Below are 19,848 nucleotides of genomic sequence, written 5' to 3' on the forward strand. Positions count from 1 at the left end.
TAAATAAAGACGAAACGCTGATGAACACATTTTATTTTTCTATTTCATTGAAATAATATTTCCATTCTCATCATATATATATTTTAAATCAATTTTCTGCTTTCTTTCATAACTTCTTGCAAAATTTGTGAAAAACAAACAAAAACAAAACGAATGGACTAATGAAAAGTGACAAGAAAAAAAACTCATTAAGATCGGAATAAATACAAAAGGCAATACATGATTTACATTAGCAAAAAGATATAAAATTTATTGAACAAAATAATGAATACATATTTGATATTTGCATGAATGTCAACTACAAAAACTAACATAATGAATATGAATGCTAAATAATAAAGTCTAACTTATGTTTATATGATTTTTTTTTGATTTTAAATATTTTTATTCTTCCTGTTTTAATAATGAATTCTCCAGTTTTGAAAAGAATTCCAGCTTCTGTGTTCATATGGTTTTGGTTTTTAAACGCTTTTTTCTTCAAAGAATTCTCAAAGTTTAATAAAGAATCGTAGCTTTTATGTTTATATGGCTTTTGGATTTTAAACATTTTTCTTTTTTTCTTTTTTTTAAATGAATACAAAATATCAGAGTTGTTATAAATAAGGTTTCTATGGAAATGACAGCAGTAGTAGCTGTGCACTTTACATCCGATATAAGAATATTTGTTATTGGAAATACAGCCAGAGATAGGTTTTTGTTTGTTGTTTTAAATCTTATTGCACATTAAAACAATGACAGATATCGAAGTTACATAAAAAAGAGAGATAGTATATAAAGTAGGAGGATAAAAATAAAAGACAGCAGTAGGAGTAATACTTGTAATAAAAAAAACAAAAAAAAAAAAAACGAAAATATTGATTCGGGCTTTTTACTGTTGACAATAAAAAAAAAAGAGAGAAATCTCTTTTTGGTTTTGCATCCCATTTAAATCATGACCAATTGTTTGTTTCTCAAAATACCAGCGCAAGAAAAAAAATGATAGGATGTAGTGAATAATCCAAATATGTTTTGATATAAGCATGCAGAAATCTTATGAACAATATTAATTTAAAAAAAAAAAAAAAAAAAAAAAGATTTTTTTTATATTAGCCATCAATTATAATAAGTGCATGCAGACAAAAAAAAAAAAAAAAATGGTAAATAATATATGTAAGATGTTTGAATGTTTCTTTATTTTTTACCTAGCCATGAATAAAAAAAACATTTTTTTTACTAAGACTGATTTTTGGAGTGAATACTTCCGTAAACACTTAAAAATCTGTACATTTTGATAAAAGTAGTTTCCTTAATTGTATCATGAATTCTTTTTTCAAACTTGTTCATCATCAAAATGTACAGAAATTCTAACTATGAAAGCCTTAAACCCAAAAATTGCTATTTTTAATAAAATATGAATATATTTTCATGGCAGGATTATTATAAAGAAGCACGCGTGACTGCTGGTATATTAGGTTAAATAGTTCTTCCAATTATAATTTTAGTCATAGTGGACGTAATAATGTGGAGGATATTGTGGTCGCATCAGAAGCATTTACTTCTTTTTGCTTTTGCTCATGGTTGATTGTTGGGACTGAGTTTGAGCATTAACCTTTCGTTGGTTGAACAAATTGGTCTCATCTTCAAGTTTACGTTTGCTGTCTTCCAGCTTTTTCTTCTCCTCGTTATGCTGCTTTTTCAGGGCTTCAAAACGGGCATACAGCTATGAAAAAAAAAAAAAAAAAAAAAAAAAAAAAAAAGATTGATAAATTTGAAAATGTGGGAAGAAATTTATTCTTTACAAAAGACTATTGCTTTATACAGGGAAGCATTTTTTTTTTTAATCAGAGAGCTCAAACTATAAATAGTGGGACACATATATAAGACCTAATCAGAGATGTTAGTTTGGGAGTTAATTTTTTAAATCCGCCTAACACGCGTAAAGCAGATGTTGAACTGAATATGATGAGGATGTTTTAATAGTTATTTTATATTTTAGAATTTGAGTTCGTCTGGAATATTTTGGAAGCAGTCTAAAACACAAAGTTAAAAAACCTGTATTTACTATTACTGTCAATCACTGAGTAGGTGTCATACCAGTCATGGATATGTCCTCAACAATCAATCTGACGGAGTCTGTATCATTTTTGAGTACGCTGGGCTGAAATATGATTCTGTGGATTTCTAGAAAGTTCACCCTTCTAGGATTTATCTTCTCTCTTAGAAAAAGCAGTTTATTGCTAATTACCCAAAAGTGTCACATGCTGTAGATCAGTGCACTTCTAGTGTGTTGGCTTTTCAAAACTTTACTTGATCTAACTTTTTGGAGAAGTAAACATCCACTAGTAGTTTTTACAGTATTAACATTCTCTTTAAAATTCCAAGAAAACAATCAATAAAGTAAAATAACAGAAAAATACTTATGAATTACATCTTAATTAGATTATTTCCTCAAAACACAAATACTTGAGATTATTTTTATAGCTATGAAAAAAAAAAAAAAAAATGCACTTATAGATTTTTGAAAAATTTTTTATTTGCTTAAAAACAAAATATTGATTTGCTTTACCTCTTTTTCAGCATCTTTTAGTTCAGCTTCCTTTTCTTTGACACGAATGACAAATGTTTGTCTCATTTCCTCCTCTTTCTTCTGGAGTTCCGACAAATGTTGTTGACGTTTTAATTCATAGGTTTCTGAAAGGCTGTGAAGAATAAAACAAAAAAGGTAAAAATCCCTGACTTCAAAATTCTTTGTATACATGACAAGCTTTGTTTAGACATTCTGTATAAGTCTTTATATTAGGCTATATATGTCTGTCTCCATATTTTCAAACTATCCTCTCTGAAACTAAAAGTTGCAGAGCGGTGCTTGGGGCCTCAAATGATTGTAATTTCTTTACAGACTGTTCCTTTATTTAGTTGGTTAAAATAGTTTTATGGGGTCAAAATTAGAAAAAAAATCATTATACATTTTGTAGATTCATCTTAGTTTATTTTTAATTTTTAATCAGTTCATATGCGTGTCACGTTGGTACAGTGGTAATGTCACCAGCTTTGAATGCTACAGTTTTGCTTTTGCTTCTAACTGATGGCACTCAAATACTTTTTTTTTTTACTTTTGAAATCACGACTATAATAATATATATGAAATATGGACAAGTTAAAATATCATATTTAAGCGTATTTTACGACTAGGCAATTCCCCCCTCCCCTACTAGTATACAATAAATCTTTTCAATTAAATAATCTTAAATATCCAGAGCACACACATTTGTTTGTTATAATATACAAAGTTATTTCATGTCACTATGTAGGTTATTACCTATTACACATAAAAAAAAAAAAAAAAAGACCAGCCAATGATTGCTGATTAAACTGATGTAAAAAAATTCTGAATTTATCCATTTTAATATGAGTTGTTCTGATTATGTTGTTTCATTGACTAAAAATATACAATTTTAAAATTTTTTCAAAAAGTGATATTTATTTCATTGATTTGAATTGCAATCATTTTTATGGTAAGAAAACAGAATATTTGCTCAAAAAAAAAAAAAAAAAAAAAAAAAAAAAAATGCTAAAATCTTAAAAAAATAAAAAACATTCATTTGCCTTTTTTTTTCTTTTTTTTTTTTTTAAATATTTATCTGACGATGAAAATCATTTTTACAAAAGAAAAGTCATTTTTTCTTAATTAGTATTCACCCTAAGAAGCATTTATTATTGTAAAAATATTAACAAATTATACAGATTGATGTAGAAAGAACTGAGATTTCCATGGGGTACCACTATTAATAAAATAAAGTCTTTTTACCTCTTTGATTCATTATCAGAGAACCCCATTTCTTCTAACTTATGCCTTCGGTAAAGCTCATAGTGAGTCTTGTGTGTTGTTTCCCTCAGGTCCTCCATATTGGTTCGGATGAGCATTTCACGTAGTTTCACGAAATCACAGTGGTTCTCATTCTCAACTATACAAAAAAAAAAAAAAAAAAAAAAAAAAGAAGCCACATCATAAAATGAAAGTTTAATGAAAAATGTTTTTCGCAGGTCATGATCCTTTTATTTTATTTGTGAAGAATTCATATATATATATATATATATGCTTTCATTTTATGTTTAAACAGATTTAAAAAAACATTACAAAACAGGAGATATAGAAAAAAAAAAGTAAATAGATATTGTTGAACATTATTAGTTAAATAATTCACCCACCCTTCCAAAAAAAAAAAAAAAAAAAAAAAAAAAAAAAATTTGTTGATGTAATATTTTATAGTCCTTTTATAGTTTTATCTTAAATACCAACCCTATTATAGATAGTAGTTTATGAATCTTGTTAAATAACTTTTCTTCCTTGTTAGGTAATTAATAAAAAAAGGTTTTTATAATTAGTATGCTTACTAAAAAAAGAAATAGTTTAATAGTAAGTTAAGTGATGACTGATCAAATAGAAATTCAACTATGAATAAAAAAAACTTGGATGAACATTGTTCTTGAGTAAAGCAAGAGAAATTAAAAACAATAGTTGGTATTGCAAAATTGATTTAAGAAAGAAAACCCACAAGTTTGAAACACTAGATTTTACAACTATTTTATTAACAGCACTGGAAAGATTGATATTATTAAATCTCTCTTTTAGATGAAGATATTTTAGAAACAAAAAAGAAAGAAAAAAAAAGAAAAAAGATATTTATTGAATTTTTTTTCAATTTTAGTACAAGTTGTACAATATGCTAACTTGTATATAATAATTTCATGATCTTCTTTCCCAAGTCTTAGTTTTATCAGCAATCAATTTTCACAATAACAGCAAAGACTGTAGGTTTGATTTTATGTCCGCTGATGTAACTGTGATGAGAATGATACAATGGATGCGTAATGTTTGTGATAAAAGGCAAGTTTAGATCTGATGACTTCAAAGGAATATTAAACAGTATATAGAGATGTGTCCAGAACAGGGGACATTGTTATGGTCATGTTGAAAGAATGGATGAGAGTTCTTGCATTAGTAGATGTAGACAGTTGATATAGCATTGTTAGTTGGCTGAAACATGGGCGGAATATAAGAATAGACTTGAGAAAAAGAGGGATAAATAAAAAAATCTGGACAGAAAAACATTTTTGCCAAAGAGATGATTGTTAGGAACTTAAAATTTTCATGCAACCTGATAACAAAACTACTTAAAACCAATTTAATATATAGACAAAAGTTTAACACAGGACTAGGACCATGTAAAAGCAAGTTATGAAAGGGAGTGCAGGCATTATGTACAGTGTACTCATGTAAAGATTAGTGGCCATGATGCAGCCAGCATTTCCTTGAACTGTTTCAATATCTGTAGGTTGACTATGGTTTATGGCAGCTTGTTAGACATCCACAAGCCAAACTGAAAAAAGAAACCTTCTGCCAAAATGAATTCACAGTTTCTGTGTTTGGTTTTATTGTTTTGTTACATATCAACATTTTTATGTTGAAATTGAAAAGTTGCTATTTTATATTACTCCTAATATTTATGTATGATTGAATACAACAGATCTAGTAGAATTTGAACTAATGGAGTACTGTTGTCACATTTTGGGAGGAGCTGCTCAGAGCACCCTTTCCCATCTTGACAATGTGTAAAACTGACTGAAATCTGCTGGGTGATGTTCTCTCTTTGCAACTTATTTCTCACAGAAGAAATGTATCTTTACTCCCTATGGCAAGTGCTCAACTGACCTTCTATCAATGACCCCCCTCCCTCATTACAAAAACATTTACAATAAAAATTTGTCTAGCTACAATCACTGTCACCAATTTCCTCTCCTCTCCATTTGTACCTGAATCTAAACAAAAATTCCATGAACAAAATTTCTTTCCTAGAACTACTCACCCGTGGAACTGTATCACAGGTCTGCTTTCCAACTGACTACCACATGATAAACAAGTTCCTATTGAGCTGTCCCCTTAAATAATTAAATTATGCCCAATTTCCACAACTAATGATCATTAGAGTATTGTCTAACTGACTACCGTACATGCATTAACTCTTATCCTTGAGTGGCCTCCAAGTCTTGATAAGCAGGGGCCCCATTGTAAAAATTAAAAAAAAAAGATTACTAACCAGCAGAGCATAATCATTGTCGACCAATCTCAATTGCCATCAGGCATGTAAGTACTGATGTATGAAAGTGAAACTTAGCCAGTGAAGGATGAGGACATATGTTGCATGGAGAAAAATGATGTATGAGGGATCTGTGATACAAGACAGGGCCAAAACTGATGAACACTGAGGAAGATTAAATCTGAATAGTTATAGGGAAATGTGTGGAAGGGTGAACGAGTTTTTAGAGTTGTAATAGAGGAAATGATAAGGATGGGTGAAAGAAACAGATAAATGGAGATAGGTTAATCTATAAGTCTATTTCTAAACATGCTGGCTTGTAAAATAGATATTAAACTAAATATGATGATAGTTGATTCCACAAGCATCTGCCCCAGCAGTTACTGGCCAATTAAATTTACTTGCTAATAGGTTAAGCACAATTTTTTTTTCATATTACAATATGAGAATATTAAATATGTGATATTAAATTCTAAATTATTAACAATACTAGTTTTAATTTTGTTGTTGTTCCAGTTGAATTAAAGCATTTACCTTGGACTGTTCCCCATGGATATTGCCTTGCCTTCACCATCTTATTTCCAACTTTAACTTCATCATTGCTACCAACAACAGCAAATGGAAGATGGCCCTATAAAAGAAAAGGCAATTTTATTCTTATAATTTGTTTAAAAAATAAATTTATATATTGATACATACATTATATATACACAGGGTGGAACGATAAAAAAAAAAAAAAAAAAAAAAAATGATTCCATTTAACGAAAACCGGTTTCTTTTTTGGTTGCAAACCATCCACTAGTTGACCTGTGGTGTACAAATCCCAAAAGCGTTAGAAGCCTTCTACCATGTCTGAAAGTGACACAATGTTCAATAAGCGAGATCGGAGATGAGCCACTGTACAACTCATGCTCTTTACCGATCCAAGTTATGACAGCAGAACCATTGCCAGCACCCTCAAAATGCATTGCTAGAGTGCCATGATTAACAGGGACATGCTCAGGGTGATGAAAACAAAGTTTCCAGTCACGACTTTGGTCTTTGGTGTCGTTTCAAGTGAAGGCTTGAACCAAAGTGTACCTGGATGTGCTGAGGAGTTTGGTGGCCCCCTGGTGCAATCAGATGGTTGCTGGCAGACCATGGGTACAGCAGGACTCAGTGCTGACCCACAAGTTCAAAGTGGCCGACACTTGGCTTCAGTAGGAGTGCTACGACTTTGTACCCATCTCTCACTGGCTTCTCTCCTCCCCAATCTGAACTTGTTGAACTATTTCATTTGGCCATATGTTGAGAACATCACCAACATGACCTCTCACAACACCAAAACCAACCTAATCACCACCATCTGTCGAGCTCCCAGTTCCAGACCCGTATCAAAGTGGTGATTGAAGCTGAAGGCAGCTACATTGAATAGATGCCATCTCTACTACATAATTATGTTACTTGAATCAATTTTTTCAAGAAAAGTTTAAAAATAAAGCTATAGTGTTGTTTTCTTCAGGGGAACACTTATTGCTCCACCATATATATATATATATATATATATATATATATATATATATACACACACACACACGTTTTTAATGGCTTCATATTTAAATTCGTAACTGATTGCATCTTTTTTAATTCATTCAGTCAAATACATTTTTTAAAAAACAAATATTCAGAAAAATTGATCAATATATCTACATGATGTACGCATTATCGAAATGTCCGCATTTACTTACCTCCCTACATGAGCAAAGTTAGACACAAGGTTAGTTTTTTTTAATGCAAATTGAGTACTTTAGATGGAACAAAAATAAAAATTGCCCCAATCAAGGGTTTCTACTATAAAAATTTTCTATAAAAATTGCCCCAAGCAAGGGTTTCTACTCCTCTACCAACTGAGAACAGAACCAAGTTTCTTTGAATCTTTTGAAAAATGCCAACCTAAACCGAATTAAACAGTTGATAATTTTTCATGTCATAAGTTACTATTTATGTTCATTTGTTTCATTTATAAACATAACATAGACATAGCATATCCGGTGTTGCCAGGGATGCAATGAAGTCATTCTAATTCTTTAAGTTTAATTAGTGTGTATATTCTTTTTAAAGTTATGCAGAAAACCAACTACAGGAATATAACTCTTTATATTCATTAAGAAAGAGTTATTTCCCCTGCCGTTTCCATATTACCTGGAGTGGAACTACATAATCCTTTTATATAAATTGTAAAGTATATTGTTATGGTGCAATAATAAATGAAATCAAAATTTGATATATCAGTTTAAATGCTATTTAGGTTTAACTTTTAAGATCTTACAAGATAACCTTACATGTTGGAAAAGGAATAAAAAATCATATTTACATTCATGGTAGCATTCATTTCTTTCACGGTTTCATCATCAGTAGGAAATTGGTAAATCTGAACACCATTGGTCCTCAATTCACACATTATCTGCAAGTTTAATAGCCTCAAATCAGTTTAAAAAGAAAATGTATTTCTGTACCTACACCCAGTACTTGTATTAACAAGCAAGTATGATCTGTAATTAATAGAAAATTAATGACAAAAACGAAAATTTTGGACATGCTGAAAGGCAAAAAACAGTGTTTCAGTTTCTATTGTGTATAATTAGATATTTTGGCCCTTGTTCAGAATTTAAAAAAAAAAAAAAAATTTTTTTAAATAAAGAAAAATCTGTCTGATGTATGTATTCATGATGGAAAGAAAATATTGTATACCAAAACCATGTAAATTGATCAAATAGTTCTACTTTTTTACTTTAGAAAATCAAATTTTGTAACCAAAACAGCGATAATATCACAACACCAGCTTGAAAACAAGGGAAGCAACTCTAAATAATTGAAACTTGTGAGATTTTAGTCATTATATATAATGTATACATGAGGATACTGGAAAAATTCAAATTTGCTTAAAAATGATTTTCTGATGTAAAAATAAAACTTTCAGCCACGGATTTTTCTTTATTTTTGTTTTTAATATAGAGGAAATTTTTTACAAGTAATAATATTTTTTGTTATTGCTACAATGGCATTCACTCCAGTCAGATTGAACTAGCTTCTCCGACTTACACCACATCCTAAACCATAGTGGCTTAATGTAAGATTGCACATGGTTAATCAATCCTAATTACATCAAAGGTCAACTATCTATGGACCTGAAAGCAGAGTCAAGTTACCCTAATGGTTTTCACTTATGTTTTCAGCTGTTCACACAGATAGCAAAGTATGAAAAGTGATTAGCTGTATACATTTATACTTTATGGGTAGCTGTAGTTCTTTTAATGATCATTGACAAAATGGATTCTTTGCCAAATAGAGCATGGCAGCATTGGGGTAAGGTTATTCAAGTATTATTTAGATTGAAATAACTGGCAAGATGTTATTATAAGATGGAAGATAGCAGCATTCTTTTTAGATACAATTACGAGACTGTTTCAGACATAACAACCATAGACATATCAGATCTTAACTACACTGTTCAGTTTATATTTACAGTTAAAATAGTCATTTTCATCTATTTTGGTAGTGTGCTCTAGGGGTCAAATTTATTGAGGTTTTGCTTGAAATGTTCATAATAAATATGCAGTAAAATACAATGCCTCTTTTGCTATAAAAAAAAAAGGGACAACAGTTTTTTGTATCTAATATTTGTGCATATGGCAACATATGTGCTGGTTATGTTGAGCCCGCCTCATTCCTGGCATACATCATATCTCAAACTATAGCAGCAAGGAAGGAAAGGAATATAACTCCTACTATAGCTTTTAGTGAATTGATTATAATGCTGAAGTTTTCACTTTCACACACAGCAGATGGGAGTTTGAAATGTATGATGTTACACAACAAATATAACACTTTATAAGCTAGTACTAGCACTTCACCATAACTTTGTAGAAAACAGAGACTATACCTTGTCTGTGTCAATGGCTACGGTGACAACACAGCAAGAAGATTACTCATCGTATGCATCAAATAAAATTATTCAATTCAATCTAACATCCATTTTACACATTTTGGACAGCTTTAAGAAATTGACTTCTAAACTAACCTATCTCTGGCCAGTTCTTTATTTATCCCTTTTTTACTCTTAAATTTATCCCTATCATTTCCTTCCATGTTTTCCTTGGCCTACCCATGTCAACTGAACTTGCTTGTACATTCACTAACCAAAAAATTTTCATCCATTCTTTCAATATCGCCATATCAAGAAAATCTGTCCTGCACATGTCATGTCTCCTGTACTGTCCAGATTTAACCTTCTTCTGTGATCATCAAATCTAAGTGTCCTTGAAACTCACATAAAACATCTATCATATCATTCTTATAATCACCTCTACCTATACAATGCTGGCCAGGTTGAACTAAGTAAAAAACAGGAAAAATGTCTCAATTTTTTCCCTATGTATTTGGTTCTAATACATAATTGAAAGCAGAAAAAAAAAACAAAAAAAAAAACTGAATTTGTCAAAAAGGGCATGTACAACATTTTGGGGACAAGAATATTTGCGTCAATGGATTTAAAGAAGAAAAAAAAAAAAAACATACAAGGTTTACTATTCTAATGGTACAGTGAAGAAACCCAATACTCACGTTGACGACTGCAATTTTCATAATCTAAAATAAACCTGACATGGAAAAAATGTGGGAAGAGTTAGACACAAGGTCAGTTTTTAATGTAGGAAAAATCCAGCTCATCAAAAAGGGATACTCTGGATTAGAATACAAGTAAAATTGTCTCGATCTAAAAGGATCTCCCCACTGATTAAAGATAGAAAAAATGAAGTATAGTATGGGAACAAGTTTACTCCTAGCCAAAAAGAAATTCAAAATTAAAAAGAGAAGAGTATATAGGTGAGTAATTCTTTGAAAAAAAAAAAAAAATCATCTAATTGCCCTACAACCATTGTTTAAAGATTAGCCATCACATCTGAATTAACATTTTCAGTTTTCATAGAGAACTTTTATAAAAGAAAAAGGCAAGGCCAGACAAAATGAAGAGAGAAAAAGAAAAAACGAAAGGAAGAAAGAAAAGAATTTCAGCAAAATAAGGACGAAAAAAAAAAGTAATGATAGTTTGATAGATAGCAGTTTTATGTAAAAAAAAAATTCAAATCATTTCTAATAATTTAAGGGGGAATCCTTGTCTAGTACAATTCTGCAAAAAGCGGAAAAAAAGAAAAAAAAAAAAAAAAAAAAGGCAGCCAACTGTTTGAATCAGTTTTGTTTTTGAAACAACTACCAGTAAAACAAATGAACAAAAATTTATTTATCTTAAGTTACACATCTTCCTTTTATTTGGGAAACAAACCTTATTTTCAATTACTGTCCTGCTTAAAAGTCATCAAGTTCAAATTCACCAAGAGATTTGGTGATCTCTCTATCAATAAAATCATCGTTGTATGTACATTTCTTGTGTCAATGAAACTTTGATAACTACACACTGAATTTTTTTATTGAATATTTATTGAATCAATAAATGAATCCACCATAAATGATTACAAAATTAAATACACCAGAATCCATTTCAGCCTTGTAAACAATTGTTAATAGCCAAAGAAAATGAATTATTTTGTGATCCTTTGAAATTTGAAACGAATTTAAAAGCATTTAAACTGTTGCATAGGAAGTCATTTAAACTGGCATTGAAATTCCTAGCAACTCCTTATGTATTAAAAAATTAAGTTTTGAAAGCCATTTACATCCCATCCTTTTTATAAACGGATCAAAATAGACATCATAATAGTTTGATAACAATTGGTTTCAATTAATAAATTAATGACCAAATAAAATTCTAAAAATTTAATAAGTAACAGCACTTGGAAAAACATCATTTCATATTTAAATTATATTGCAGAAAGTAGAAAGCCAAATAATGATGTCTGCGTTTATTTTTCTCTAAAATAAATTACTTATTTACCTTAAAGAATAAACAAATTCACAAGGGATTTATATCTCCAACAGAAAAGATGATTTACAAAAAAGAAATGTCATAACCTAATGAAGACTTTTTTATAAGTTAGAAATTTTTTTTAATTTTTCAATAAATAATTTAGAGAAAAAGAAAATCAACATCGTTATTTGGCTTTCTACAATACTTCTTACAATACTTCTAATTTAACTTTCTATTTTTATTTCTTATAATAGAAACAGGAAATGTCAAATGATTTAGTTATATAGTTAAAAAGAATGAAAGTAAACAACCCAGGTGGATAAAGCTAATTTATTAAAACAAACAAAATTTTGCATCTTTGTTTAATATAAAATGCTAAATAAAAAAAAATGTTAACGATAAAAAAAGTAATTTACCTTTGCCTTGAACTTATGCAGTTCAACTTTAGTGATTGTATCAGCTTTTGCAATAACAGGAATTATGTTCACCTTGCTATCAAGTTTTTTCATGGTCACAAGGTCAAGAGCCTTCAGACTGAAAACCAAATTTTTAAAACAAAAATATGAATAAAAATAATCACCGAGCCTTAATCTGTGTTTATCTGCATGTTAGTCTATAAAATAAATAAATGGATGGATTGACCATAACGTAAGGATAATCCGAAGACTCAGCCTTCATTTGTTACAGCACAGATGTAGAGGGAAAAGTTGACTTTTCTTGAATTACTCCACTTACTCTTGATCCTCACTTTATAATGAGAGTTTAGCAAAGAAGTATCAAGTAAAAATATTTGATACAACTTTATTTAAGACTGAACCCCAGTCTCCAAGTTTATTAGTAACTAGTTATTAGTGAATACTAACCATTATGCCAAATAAGCTGGTAATTATGCTATTATAATAAACATACCTGATGTAAGCCAAGTATCATAAAAATAGGGAAAACTTTAAAAAAAGATTAAAAAAAAAAAAAAAAAAAAAGGTTTCTAAACAAATAATACTATGTGACTGAACTAGTAAATCTTACAAGATTTCATTATTTTATAGGAAAAAAATAGATACTTTGATTTTCTTTGTTTTTATTGCAATATTTTTGGTATGCTGCTGAGAGTATGATTATAAAAAATTTGAACGTTACAGTTATAAGCAGAACTAACCAATCAGATGGAACCACACTGCTACCAACTAATCAGAAACTAGAATCACTCCATAAAATATACTGAATCTCTTAAGAATTCTTGTCCCTAACTTCTTGTCTTCACACCTGAAGGAACTCTTCTATTTGTCCCAAGACTTCTCCAGATTGGCTACCTACCAGAAACTTACAATTCAAAGCTTCTTTCAATTGATACTGCCATTTTGTTTGGAACATTTCTCTTCTAAAACTAAAACTGCTTACAACTCAAAACTGCTCTTTCTCTTAGACTAATAGCACTACCAAGGCTTAGAAGTCCTGTCTACCCCAACTACTTAACCCACAGCTAAGGATGAGAAGAGATGAATCTATATCTTCTCCAATAGTAATAGAAAGAGTGGTGTTGCAGACTTTTCCACTTTCAAACTAACTTTTCGTTTTCACACGGTAAAGAACTTTGCTATTTGTTTCAGAACTTCTTTGGATTAGCTGCCTACTGGAAACTCTTCTTCATCTTAGTCTGTAAGCTTTTATAATTCGAAGCTTCTTTGGACACTGCCATTTTGTTTGGAACAACATTTCTCTTCTAAAACTAAAATTGTTTACAACTTAAAAATTTATGGACTATATAATAATATCCAAAGATTGTTTATATAAAAAAAAAAAAATTCATGTTAACATTTTTTTTTTTTTTTTTACACCATATAGTCAATACTCATCAAGGCCTGGAGGCCACTCAAGGATAAGGGTTAATGGGTACTGTAATGGAAATTTGATAATTTGATCAAGAATTTGTTCACATTCGACTTGAAAACGATGTTATAGTCAGCCAAGAAGCAGTCTCGTGGTATTGTGTCCAACAGACAAGCAGTTCTAGGAAAAAAATTCTGCTCATGGATTATCTGCTTATAGAAAGTAAGGGAAATTGCCGATAGCTGTTATAGCTACTCGAGTGTTTGTCGAAAAAACTTACAAGGGGGAACGATAGAGTGAAGCTCAGTTGAGCGCTTGCCATGAAAATAACAATAGAGTAGAGACAGGCTCACAACGTCTCTTCTATGAGAAATGTAGCAAAGAGGAGAAAAGATTTCAAAGTTGGTTTTATATCTTGTTGCAACAGAAAAGAATGTTCTGAGCAGCTCCTCCCCAGGTGTTACAACATTACTCCATCTTCGGACGTATTTGGCTCATACAGGTAGAGGATTGCATCGGGGAGTGAGAAGTCTACCGAAGTGGTAAAATGAGCCAACCATTTTTCCAGCAACAGTTTCAGAACCTTGTCAAAACAAGTGGGAATCAGAGAATTGGTGATGAAAAGATAAGCTTAGTTTTAAATGCATTAAAATTAACCAGCCACCTTTTTCCCCATTGCACCATGTGTTTAAGGTTAGAAAAGAGAATCACAGAGATCTTGGTCATTGGCAGCCTTTAAAGTGTCGCCATAGATGGTAATGTCAGCTGCATAAATGTCTACGAATGATCTAAGAATGTGGTTTTGGAGACCATTGATGAAAATCAAGAGAGTTGAGCCAAGAATGGAACCTTGAATGGCGCAAGTGTTGATACTATAAGCTTCCGATTTCTGCCCAACTGATAACTACTCTTATAAGCCTATCAGGAAGAAAGGATTTAATAATTGAGAGGACATTTCAAACAATCTGTAGCTGGAAATCTTGTGAAGTAGACCTTTATCGCATACCCAATGAAAAACTTTTAGATTGCTCTAGAAATGGATTTCCCGTCAAGAGATTCACTAATCCTATGTTAACACATCAGCTGTAAATCTAACAGGATGGAAATCATATTGCATGTTGCTGAGTAGGTGATTTTTGCTGAGGTGGGTGACCATTTCTCAATCACAAATTCCAGCAACTTAGTCATGATGCACAGGAGACTGATTGATCTGTATTGAGAGGCAGATGACCGATCTCTAAAATGTTTAAATAAAAGGTAAATTTTTCCAAGGTGTTGGAAAGCATTTCTCCTTAAGGCAATATGCTCCTGTTATGACATAGACATAAGCACTGGTTCCTAATTTTCTGATTATTTAATGGTTTTCTTTTTTATCGAATTATTTTCTATTAAATTATGTAGGAATACAAAGAAAATGAACATTTAAAATCATCGTGATAAGGCAATATTTAAGTTGTCATTTTTAATATATACTAGCGGGGAGACCTGACATTGTTCAGGATCAAATTTTCCACACTCCCATACTTTTATTGTCATTAAAATCGGTAAAATCACCCACTTTTTAATCAAATCAAGTGATTGCCTATTTTAGTTAGGGACCCCATTCCCTGCAGTGTACCAGGAGGAAGCTTCACATGCCTCTCTGCAGTGACTTAGTCTACATTGCACTGTAGAGAATCTGCTATTGATTTTATAAAATTATCTGTAAATAATAGCTTCATTTAAGTTTAAAATGTAAAAGTCAAGCATCATGGTTCGGACACATTCATTTTGAATGCACCCGTCTTATGAAAAAATCTACAGTTTATTTTATAGGCTAAGCCTTTCTGCTTGTGCTGTGATAAAACTTCTCAAATGCAATTGTTGTATTAAAGCGTTAACTTTGGTCAAAATTGGACTGTTCCTTCTTTTATCGGATTTTTTTCAATTATCTTTACTTATAGGATGAATTCCAATATAAAACCTACATAAGAACAGTTTCAGACACATCAAATACCTTCATGTGAAATTTAAAAAAAGATATCGTCCCAGTCATTTCCCAGTTTAAAGAGAACAGACTTGCAAACACACACACAAAATTCCCTTTATATAATCGAGATTTTATGTATTTTCTATTCAATTATGTAGGAGTACAAGGAAGATAAAGACAATGTTGTGATAAGTCAGTATTTCATTTGTCAGTTTTAATATATATTTTATGTATTTGTCTTTTTGAGGATATGATCTGAATGTAAGCCAGCCTAATTAATTTTATGGGATACATGGGCAATCATTTACATGGATAAACAATATAATGTCCATACTTGTGTTATTTATATTTTATATAATAAATGGGCAAAACAAGGTATGCCTTTTAGTATTTAAGCGTAAAAACTTCAAATTGATGGATGAGTTTTAAAAAGTACAAAGCTCCAAAATTCTTATTTAAATATTCCTAAGATTTTTAGTTGCATTTTTCTATGAATAAGAAAATAAGTTTGTAAATTGTTATATTTTATCTATATATATAAAAGCGAAAATGTGTGTATGTATGTATGTATGTGTGTTTGTATGTATGTGTGTTTGTGTGTCCGCTAAACTTTTGACAGACACAACAAAAATTCACAAACTTGGTATCATATTGAAGCTCCATCCTTCGCCCGAAAAATATCGAAAAATTGGCCAAAAATGTTAATTTTTTCACCCTGAAATCGACAATTTTCGACAGGGAGGGGGGGGGTCAACAAAAATCGTCCTCTCATGACAACGACCGGTTCTACGCATGCGTCAGATGACATCATGACCTGATTTAGTTTAAATAGCTGAAGAACTGACTAAATTTCATGTACGTTGCGTTAGCTCAGTTGGTTAGCGCATTGGGTCATTATCTAAACGTTTTGGGTTCGAATCGTGGTGTGAGATGTCTCCCTTTTTTTTTTTTTTTTTGATTTTCTAAATTTAAATATTGAACCAGTATTATTTAAGCCATTTTTCACGTAACGTTCGTTTTTCTGTTTTTTTTTTTTTTTTTTTTTACTTTGCTTATTCTTAGCTTTTCATTAAGCACCCCCGACCAGACATCCAAAAACACCCGGGTACCCACCGATTTTTTAAAAATTTTAATATCAAAGCAGGCTTATTTAAGCCATTTTTCACGTGTTTTTTTTTTTTTTTTTTGGGGGGGGGGGGGGGGGGAAATTTTTCAGAAGTTTTAACGTTCGTTTTTCTGTTCTTTTTTCAATTTTTACATTTAACATCATTCGTTTGCCTTACGTTAGTTTTTTTTTTTTTTTACTTCGCTTTAATTTACCCGACTTTTACAAGCTATTTTCGATATATTTTTTGATCGCCTTGTAGTGGGGAAAACAGAAACTGGCTTCCAGCGCAAAACTAGGTCAAACATCACGCAACTTGACTTTGGCGCACCTGCTAATTTTGGTTTATAAACGTCAACTTAACACACTTATCAATTTATCTGTTCCCGTGGTTGAGATGGTTAGGTCGCAGGGTTTTTTTTTCCATTTCGTTTCCACCTCCGCACAAAGGTTCGCGGTTCAAGCCTACCTTCCTACTAAAACTATTTTTTTTTCTTTTACACCTCCAAACAACCGGCCAACGTTTTTTTTTTTTTTTTAACAGGGTTGTTTAATCTACCTCCCACACCAACACACACCTCCAAACACCCGGGCAATGCCGGGTACACGCCGCTAGTCTAATATAAAGTAAAGTCTTCTCGATTTTTTTGTCATGGAATTAATTTTATATGGAGGCCAAAAAGGGACGTAATTCTGTAAAGTTGCTACTATTTGTTTAGGAACAAAAATATTTTGGGAGTAAAAACAAGAAAACAAAATAGCAAATTGCAAATAAAAACATTACTTCTTAACACTGGACAGAGACAGCCAGTTAAAGTTCATTTTTAATAAAATCAATTTTCTTCATAGACATAAGAATGTACAAATAATTCTCACTAGAACAATTAACTGTAAATTGGTTGTCTCAAGATTATTTTTAATGAATAAATATTTTACTATCTACAGATAAGGTTCATGTCCATTAACAATCTTCAGTGTGGCTAATGTGACTATTGCTAGTTGAACCATTTAAACTCTGGATCTGAATAACTCGTCCAAATTTCTTACTGCTCAGCTGTCATGACAACCACATTTCAAATGTGAGAAAAATAAGTCATATACTTTATTTACAAATGTAATAACAGACATTATGCCTTTTTACAAATGTAATAACAAACGGTATATGTCATATACTTTATTTACAAATGTAATAACAGACATTATGCCTTTTTTTCCATTTTATTTGTCACAAACATGGGCAATATCACTACACAAAAATTTTCTTAATCCACAGTGATATTGCCTGTGCAAAAAAAGAGGCAGTACAATGCATGACATAAAAAATCGCATATTAAGATGAAAAAAAAAAAATTGTAAGACCTGGAGCTAAGTTTAATTATTAACAAAAATATTGAAATCATAAATATTTGAAGATACTTACGAGTGGCCAGTCGGTGCAATGAAGTACAAACAAAGATGAATTCTAGTGTCATGATAGGTATGAAGGGAGCGTTTGATCTTTAGTTCTTCTTGGAGATAAGATTCAAACTGGGCATCAATGTAGTCAACAATTGGTTTCCAGCTGAAGTGTGAAAGAGACATTCGAAATTCATTTAAGACTTTTCAAATTATAAACTGCTTTTAAATCTTAAGTGTATCTGTATGCGTACATATATGATATATATTCATGAAAAACAAATTAAACACAGGAATAAATCCTCAAAATGAGATTTATTGGTTTTGTACAGATCAACAAATGGTTTCAGAAAAAGTTGATTTCAATGAAAACGATTTGATCTTTCCTTGGTTCCAAAAATAAACATGAAATTAATGTCAACTTAAAGACGGAATCCACACACATGAAAGTTTCTGATTGTAGCAATATTGGAGAAATAGCAAAAAGCTCCTAAATTGATTTCCTCATCATCAGATGTGCATTAAGTGCTTCAAGCCTGCATTACAAATTGATCTTGTTTGGAGCCATCATGGTAAGGCCAGTAAACATGCACAATGTTTAACTTTATTTACAAAAGAAATAAAAAAAGGGGTAAACTAAAATATCCCCTTCCATTTGTGATCTTTGGGCAAGAATGATAGTGTAGTATATGTTTTTTCTTCAGAGGAAAATAATTTTTTTCATAAGGAGAAAAGAATCAAAACTGAAATTAGCAGGATACTTAAAATATATTTTTCATGATTTTATAAAACAAATAAAAACTAATTCCTATGATTATAAAGACTAAAATTTCTTTGAAAGAATATAAAATCCACTGTTTATAGTAAGCACTGTTGATATTGGGATACAAAATTCAATGGCTTAAAGTGCAGAATTTCTTTCAATAAATAAATACATCTATCTATTTAAATACCTTGAAAGAATATCAGATTTAATATTTTCGTTCAATAAAAATGAAAAACAGGAAATAGGAGGAGGGGGTTACATTTGTTAAAAGAAATCAGTATATAAAGTTATTCATACATTATACTTTTAAAAAAGAATTTTGATTTAATACATTTCTAAAAAAGTGTTTTTTAAATGAATTTGCTTTGTGAATGATAGTATTATGGTTATGATGGAATCATAGTAAATTACCAAAGAATCATTGGCTATGTTAAATAGACGTATTTCTCTTTGACTTCCGCTTTCTATTTAGTGGAAGTCTTGCCAGTGTATGCCGAGGAAAAGTACCTTCTGATTAATTCTAACATAATTCAGTTAAATTTTAAAATGCTACATAAAAACTAGGTTTTACTTTAAAAGGATTCTTTTTCAAAATTGTTTTATTTTTAATATATTACAGTCAAAATATATTTTTTTTAGTTTTTGAAATATTTGTAAACTTTAAAAAAATTTTTTATATGAAACATTCTAGAAAAAAAAAAAAAAAAAAAATGATTAACCATGCAGTAACCATTTCTAATGCAATATCCTGCCATATTCTTAGCTGTTTACCTCTTTCTTTATATCCTTCAATATCCTTTTGAGATC

At 30.6% G+C, this 19,848-nt stretch overlaps 1 protein-coding gene across 1 annotated transcript in view; it reads right to left on the reverse strand.

Annotated features, from left to right (window-relative positions):
- Nucleotides 1-220: 220 nt before the first annotated feature.
- LOC145268224 (septin-2-like) overlaps nucleotides 221-19,848 on the reverse strand; it is a 44,262-nt gene continuing 24,634 nt past the window's right edge. Inside the window, exons 5-11 of the mRNA XM_080123531.1 lie at nucleotides 18,301-18,441; nucleotides 12,396-12,513; nucleotides 8,431-8,520; nucleotides 6,612-6,708; nucleotides 3,788-3,944; nucleotides 2,546-2,678; nucleotides 221-1,699 (exon numbers count right to left, since the gene is read on the reverse strand). Coding sequence (XP_079979657.1) covers nucleotides 1,532-1,699; nucleotides 2,546-2,678; nucleotides 3,788-3,944; nucleotides 6,612-6,708; nucleotides 8,431-8,520; nucleotides 12,396-12,513; nucleotides 18,301-18,441 — 904 coding nt within the window. The 3' untranslated portion in view covers nucleotides 221-1,531. The remainder of the gene's footprint in view (nucleotides 1,700-2,545; nucleotides 2,679-3,787; nucleotides 3,945-6,611; nucleotides 6,709-8,430; nucleotides 8,521-12,395; nucleotides 12,514-18,300; nucleotides 18,442-19,848) is intronic.

This window comes from Euprymna scolopes, chromosome 43 (assembly GCF_053919585.1).
Source record: "Euprymna scolopes isolate OS-2025 chromosome 43, ASM5391958v1, whole genome shotgun sequence".
In the NCBI taxonomy this organism is placed as follows: domain Eukaryota; kingdom Metazoa; phylum Mollusca; class Cephalopoda; order Sepiida; family Sepiolidae; genus Euprymna; species Euprymna scolopes.